The 8,137-nt window shown below is 38.8% G+C and overlaps 1 protein-coding gene across 1 annotated transcript; it reads left to right on the top strand.

Annotated features, from left to right (window-relative positions):
* Positions 1 to 5,139: 5,139 nt before the first annotated feature.
* klf17 (Kruppel like factor 17) lies at positions 5,140 to 7,897 on the top strand. Its single transcript, XM_083541816.1, has 3 exons — positions 5,140 to 5,678; positions 5,829 to 6,699; positions 6,976 to 7,897. The coding sequence occupies exons 1-3, from the start codon at positions 5,592 to 5,594 to the stop codon at positions 7,149 to 7,151; spliced, it is 1,134 nt and encodes a 377-aa protein (XP_083397942.1). The 5' UTR covers positions 5,140 to 5,591; the 3' UTR covers positions 7,152 to 7,897.
* Positions 7,898 to 8,137: the final 240 nt, after the last annotated feature.

Genomic DNA, 8,137 nt, shown 5'->3' with positions numbered 1-8,137 from the left:
TGCTAACTATAGGAAGTGAACATTAATTAAAATGGTTCCTCAATATTTCTTGGGATAGTTCAGTGTTCTTCAGCTTTCAAAACTTTTGAATTATAAAACATTCGGCTCACTGATTCTAGATAAATCCTTTAGTAGTACAATTAAAGAACCCTTAAGGGTCTTCTATCAGTGCAACATGTGCTACTTCATATGATTTTCCCCTAAATACAACTTGTGTTCTAAAAAATACAAATAGAGCACAACAAATATTATTCTTTTTTGTATTTGGGAAAAAGTCCAATTGGCACATCTCGTAAGTCAAAATCAGCTTGGAGTTTGGAACTGAGTTTGGAATTTCTTGCAATGCTTCCAAAACATTCCTCATTCTCAGCTTACGTGCAGCAAGACAGACTGTTTAACTAAATCCTGTATGGATTTCTGCGACAGGAAATGCAGGAGTTCTGATTACAAATCAAGGCCACCACTTTTTGCTTTTTCATTTCCCATGGTCGTCCAGGACTGATTGGTTTGCCGCTCCCATTCTGTCTTTGCTTGTTCTCGTTTGATGCATTAGCAAAGGTGCCGTCTCCATGTTGCTTTTTCACATCATGCGAGGAAGCAAATTTGTATTAGATAGCTGTGGATTTCCCCTGCTTCTTGCAAGATGGGGGATAATTACTACTCTGGAGCCTGTAGATTAGCCTGTAATAGAGTTTTGAAGTGCCTGAGTGAAAAAAACCAGTAGAAGGGGAAGACAAACACAGGGAGGCTGGGGAGGGAGTTGTATCAGCTACAGTCATCACACAGAACACACAGCCAGGAGCTATTACTGAGCAACTATCTAATGTGCCATGCCACAGGATGCTTTCTAACAGCCAAAACTTTTCTATCTATGTATATTCGACTTCTTACTGACTTAGCTTAAAATCTTATAAGGAAACTGTATTAGAGAAAAATTTTAATTACATACAGGAAGTTTCCTGAGAAACAGGACATCCTTTTTTAGCTACCAGTCAATATCCAAATTTCTAGGATGTTTACAGCATAATTTCCGTTCCACTGCGGCGAATGTGTTTGCGTTTCTGTTCCATGTCTTGCTAACATCTCATTATGTAAGCCGCATGTGACTCGCTTGTGAATTTTTGCTTTTACTCTCTTGGCTCCATACATTCTGTGGCCTCTGAGGTCACATTTGTGACTAAAGCCTTATCCATATGGCTCTGGCTCTCTGGTATGGACCAGTGGAAGTGAAAGGGCTCGTTCTGTTGTAATGAGTGTTTAACCCGGCCAGAGTGTGCAAGGCGCTACACGGGTGGTACGAGCAGCACCCGGTGCAAATATTTACCTAGCCACACTGATTTGTCAAGGTGGACAAGGTGCTGGAAAATTGATGACCACCTGCACTCAAGCATCCCATTACCGTGATAAATGAACACGGAAGTACTGTTTAGTTGTAGGAAAAGCGGAACCATTAAACACTGCATTGCTTTACAAAGAGCACAATATACCTTTTAAACCTGATGTACCAGTGGTGTGCTATCCTTATATTTATTTAATCTTGGGTCATTTCTCATGTGGCCAAGCACATTTGTATAAAAAAAAACCTAATTATTTAGATTATTATGCAAATGAAACCCATTTTACACACACCAATGCTTCCACAGTCTCAACAAACCAGCGGAGTGTCGCTCAGAGAGAAAGTCTAATTGCGTTTTTCGAAGACGTTTACTTAAGTTCATGTGAGCAAATGGAATTATGCAGTCAGTGTTCACAGATAAGTGAGTGCTGTGCATAGACACACCAATTAGTCAAACTGGACAAGGTGCTGGAAAATGTGCGACCACCTTCATTCAGGCATTCCACTGCAGTGATAAATGAAAGAGGAAAAGCAGGTTCTGTGAAAGGAGAGCAAACATCTTGAACACAGTGATGGTCACCATATATTATATTATATGCATTACACATTTGGGAATTACATTATTTTGAATTTTTATATGTAGATTGATTTAAAAGATAGATAGAGATTCAATTTAGGTAAAAGGCATTGACAATTGTGTGCGGTGATATGATGAGAAGAGAGGCGTAACTTCATGAATTTAGAAGGAGTTTCTTCCTCCCAGCTTCCATTCATTATGGCAGAACAGCTTCTGAACCTATTCACCGGATAAAGCTTCTTGCAGTGGCAAATTTGTGTAATCCATTTGAGCACTTACTCTGCACACGTACACACATCAATAGAGATAAACAAGGCAGTGTAAACACTGGCTATCATACACATCATACGTCGTACACATTTGTCCCGAGTTCAAATTACTTTAAAGAGGTACAAATATGAAAGTATGTGAGGGTGGAGACTTGGACTCACACTTGTATCTCCTTGTTCCTCTAGTGTGATCTCTGCCTGCAATTTGCAACGGCCTTAACCATTGGTTAGAGGGATAGGGATGTGTGTCTGTGTGTGTGTGTGTGTGTGTGTGTGTGTGTGTGTGTGTGTGTGTGTGTGTGTGTGTGTGTGTGTGTGTGTGTGTACCACCCTTATCAGCAGCAACCTCACAAATGATACGTCAATGAAGGCTATACGTAAGCATTTAAGTTGAATCGGTATATTGTGTGTGCTGTAAAAAGCATTTTATTTCCACATATAAGTGGAATGTCACAGGATACAACACCAAATATTTTTGTAAATATTTATTACATTACAATATTTATTTATTCTATACAATTGTATTTAATAAACTTACTTATAGAAGTAATAAGATACTACTTACCATCATCATTGGCATTCATACAAGTAGGAAAAAATAACTGAAAAATAGTCAGTACAAGATTTTTTAATTAAAATAAACATACTTTCTACTCTAGAAGAATACTGACCCCTGATTCTTAAACTAAGGGTCCATGTTTGTTTGTTTGTTTGTTTATTTGGGTGTTATATGATATATTAAGTTCATACAATTATTAGTGAATAAGTAGTCCGGCCATGAATGGCAAGTTGAATTTTATAATATTATTAAGTACAGTTAAAATCATAATATAGTGATGTTTATATAGTTGGATTATTTTCATAAAAAATCTATTTCCCTTCTTGTTCTTCAATTATTTGTATTGTTTTTATTATTATTTACAATGAAGAAAATATAGTTTCAATCCTTAAATCCGTTTTAGAACCCCTATTCTGGCTAATACCTTTTTTAAAAAATAATTATTTCCAAGTCACAATACTATTTTTGTAACATTTTATTCGTCATTTTAGAAATTACACCATTTTTTTCGCCAACGTTATAATTTATCCCGGAAATACAAAATGATGCAGGACCTAAAATTCAAATATTCTCTTCAATGAACATTAGAAAATTAGCAAGAAGAGACAAACACGTGTGTTGTGTCTTTCCCTCTCTTTGTAATCTTCCTCAAACTGAACTTCGCGTCCGTTTCCCGTTAGTTTTTTCCCCACACATCTGCATGGGGGCAGTCCAGTAAACGGCGCGTGTATTAGAATCACTTATCTGACTACATCTCGTAAAACGAAACCGTATAGGAAACTTCACCGTCTGCCAAAACTGCAATCATACTACAATCTGTTTAATTGTGTTTAGAGGAAAAAAGAGAGGGGGACTTCCTATTCTCTTTGAACACAGACACGGAGATGACCATTATAAAGCTCTTTTATTTATTCACAGAAGACACGCCAATTCATTATTAACCTAAATAGCCCTTATAATAATAATAATAATAATAATAATAATAATAATAATAATTACAATATACATTTATTTATGTTTTTGTTCATGTACTTATTTATGCATGTATTTGTTTGTTTGCTGTTATGTTTGTTTGTTTGTTTGTTTGTGCATTTCCACACAATTTTAAACAATGACACATGGCGCAAAAAAAACCCATAAAAACGTATTAAACGATGATTAACAGTTTGCCAACATTATCACCACAGTTTGTCAAATGGCATACTCGATCATTACACGCTAAATAGAAAGAAAGAAAGAAAGAAAGAAAGAAAGAAAGAAAGAAAGAAAGAAAGAAAGAAAGAAAGAAAGAAAGAACAACAGATAGTCAAAAGTATATTTTTGTTTAGGGTTTTTTTTCTTGTTCTCCGTTTTTGTTGTTTTTTTTTGTTTCAAAAATGCATAAAAATAAAAATGCATTACTGTGTGAACTGTCCAAGTCTGCTAAAAGGGATAAGTTCGGATTTCTCTCTGTAGATAATGTACTTTAATATACTTTTGGTTATTTGGGATGAATGCTTTTGGGGGGAAATGTTTTCAAACGAAATGATTGCTCTGAAATCTGCAGTCATCGGACACTATGTTTAATTCCTATAATTTAGTATTACACGTGTGTCTAAATGAGAGCACAGAGCAGGATCATGAGAGTACAATGAGTAGAATAAGGTGAAAAGAGTAAAAGAGTAAAGATGAAAAGAGTATGATGGGTAGGTTTTTGTGCTTAAAACTACCCACCTTGTCTCCAAACATGATTTCGGCAACCATAAAACAAAACTCGGTATTTGCATAATAATCAACTAAAAGAATAGGCTTATTTACTTAGCCATCATTATCTTCCTCCGAGTCCGCTGTTTGACATTAAGATTATCATGTTTGTTTCGATGGCTCTGAGATTTCACAGCTCGCTCTTTCGCATGGTAATTGTGTTGTGAATATTCGATTCGGACAAATTAATATCAGGCCTCCTGCGCGTCCAGGGTCTTCTGTGGATCAGCTTCATTTCAATATGAAAGCCAGGGTCTTTGGTCGAAACTCCCAGGGCAAACTTCATTTCACGGCTTTCTGCTTGTCCACATGCTCAGCCAGTGTTTCAGTTTTTCTGGTTGGCAGTCTGCATGTAGGATTGACATCTATTTACTTTTTTTTTTTTTTTTTTGGGGGGGGGGGGGGGGTCCTCATAATGTTTTTAACTCAGTGTACCTTTAATGTTGTGTATGTGTGTGTTCATGTCTTTCCCTTTTTACTTTCATGCATCCACAAATCGATTAGACTGATGATTCTCCAGAGAAACATATGATCACAAATTTTATAATAGTAATAATAATCATATTTATAATTATATTGCACTTATATCATATGATTCAATATCTTGTTTACATTAAAAAGCCTAAACCTAAACCCTAAAAATGTTCTCGTTACTCCATACTAACTGCTTTTACAGGCTATAAATAAATAATAACTTTGGCTTTATTTTATACTATAGGCATTGTTAATATCAATGTTTTTTGTATTGCAAATGTATAAAGGATTGAACACACACACACACACACACACACACACACACACAGCATAAATTCTCCCACACGTACACACACTTACAAACAAATAGAAAATCATCTGTCTGGATCACCGTGGCATTTCTACATTAAAACAATGTTTGTGGTGCATAATGACAGGTCTGAGGCTTGAACCTAGTGCTGAAGGCGTGGCCTTTCCACGTCACGAACACGCCCACGTGTCATTCAAACCGTGTCTTAAAAAGGCTCAAGCGCCCGTACAGCAGCTACTCACACTTTACAGCTCAATGGTGTCAACTCGTGCCCGGATGAGAAAGTAAACTTGTTGAATTCCTTGAGGTTTGTGCGTAAAAGGATGGCTCTGGCAGATACGCTTCTGCCGTCCATTGCTGGCTTTTCCAGCATTCAGGTTTTGGATGAGAAACATGCTGAAATCCTGCGAGTAAGTAGAAATGTGTTATAAACTTTGCTTCATGAATTTAATAGTGTAAAATGCATGATTTAGATCTGCTGTAGGATCAAATCAATGTGCACATTTGACGTATGTAAGAAAGAGAACGCAAACTAAAGCTGTCTATGTTTGTGTTAATAGGAATGGTCCACTGATCAACCCGAGATCGGGACCAAACCCCGCGTCGAAGTCGAGTTCAGCATCCTCGAGTCTCCGCCACTGACCAAGGACGAGGACGAGCTGTCCAGGTTCCTAGATCTCGAGTTTATTCTGTCGAACTCGATGGCATCCCAGAACGAGGGTCCCTCCGTAACCCCGGCGTATCCGCTCCCCGAATCGCCTGAAAGCTGCGGCACGGCGTACGACGGTGCAGATTCATCGCACGGCCTTGTAGCCGAGCTTCTAAGCCCAGACATGGGCTACCGACTCGACACGACTCAAGACTACAACCCAAAAGGACATTTCGATACACCGGAATACACCGACCTGACCATGCTGGACACCAGAAGTCACGCGCACTTGCACCTCGCCCCTCCGCACGCGTCCGCGTACAAGATAAAGACCGAGCGCCGCGAGCAGGCGTGCATGATGCACGCCACCGACTACATGGGGCACTTTTATGTACAGAAGGTTCACAGTGGGGGGCAGCCCTTCGTCCAGCACGACGCGGCCCAGGAGGTGAACGCGCACGTGGCGCAACAGCAACAGCAGCAGCAGCAGCAGCAGCACTATGGGTACCCACCGCAGTATCACGGCGCGCAGCACTACCACGGACAGTACGCCGTTTTCACGGATGCCATGCGGGCCCATCACCCGGGCATGCCAGGCGCAGTGCTCACGCCACCGTCGTCGCCGTTGCTCGAGCTCTACGGCACGGAGGAGAGCAGACCGAAGCGGGGGAGGCGCGCGTGGGCACGGAGACGCGCCGCCACGCACAGTTGCGAGTTTGCGGGCTGCGGGAAAACCTACACGAAAAGCTCACACCTGAAAGCGCACATGCGGACACACACTGGTAAGCGTAAGCTATTGCATACAGTCCTGAATCAACATTTGAACAGGAGTCCCTTCAGTACTATTTGAAACTTCTAAAAATATAAGATTGCTTTCACAATGTAAATGAATTTTTCTTTTTTAGAAATACGTCCTTTTGACCAATTAACAACGTGATGCCAATAAATATAACACTAATAGAAAATAATGTAAATACACTGTATTACACACAAAAATAAAAATGCTCTTTCTTCCCAAGAGTTGAGCTCTAACCATTCCTACCTTCTGCTTTTTTCAGGTGAGAAGCCGTACCACTGTACCTGGGAGGGATGTGGCTGGAAGTTCGCCCGTTCCGACGAGCTGACCCGCCACTACAGGAAACACACAGGACACAGGCCCTTCCAGTGCCACCTCTGTGAGAGGGCATTCTCCCGGTCCGACCATCTGGCCCTACACATGAAGAGACACATGTGAAAACATGTCTTCTTTTAAAGGACAATTTATATTTTTAGACATTTAATTAGAGAAGTGGTCCAAGGAGGGAAAAAAAAAAGTATACATATTTTCCTCTTTACCTCACACCAATATTTAACTAGTCTTGCACTGGAGCTCCTTTATCTGATGTACCTAATGCATAATGGAAGCTCATGACTACTAATTAGTATCACCAAAACATATGTATATTAGTTGTTTGTTTTTTTCTTCATGAACTACTCCTTTAAGAATATGCCTGTGTTTTGGACAACAGGGTTGTATATATGACTAAGATTGTGTCAACTTTAAATTATAGCAGTATTTAAGAAGAGGAGAGATTTGCTGAAAAAAAAAAAAGAAAATAAATTATTTTCGTGCAAACTTCGAAGACAGCTTTGTAAAGAAACAGGGCAGGACCCATATTTTTTGTATATATTGCTTTTCGTCTTCATGCTTTCAGGCTGAGGCAGGGGAATTTGCCATTTAGGGGTTTATAGTAGAATTCAGGACTTCTTACACCCCTTTTTGTACAATGAATTGTTATATGAACTGTTCATATAAATTTCAGTGTGAACTCATGGACTTTCACTTCAGGTACTCAAGCTAATTTGTTTTTTGTTTTTTTAATCTAAGTGAAATGTCCGTGCAAATATTTTAAACCTTTTATACTACATACTTGAATATGGTGTTTTTTTATGTATATAACCCCTGAGAAAGTTTAAAATACAGAAAGTTGAATTTATAAACTGACTGATTCCATTTTTTCATCTGTAAGTTTTGGTCAAGAGCAAGAGCAACCATAAAATCAGCTTTAATTTCACATACACTTACAGATATACATTGGTCTCCAGTATTATAGTGCAAGTCAAAGTTGTACAAACTATAGCCTTCAATACAATACACAACTCCCAGCACAAATACTGTAACACGAAAGAAAACAAACATGTTAAAAAAAAAAAAGTTGAGGAGAATAAAAAAAGAACACC

The sequence above is a fragment of the Silurus aristotelis genome, assembly GCF_946808225.1.
Source record: "Silurus aristotelis genome assembly, chromosome: 5".
NCBI lineage: Eukaryota > Metazoa > Chordata > Actinopteri > Siluriformes > Siluridae > Silurus > Silurus aristotelis.
The sequence above is the reverse complement of the archived record's forward strand: the minus strand, read 5'-3'. Positions and strand labels throughout refer to the sequence as shown.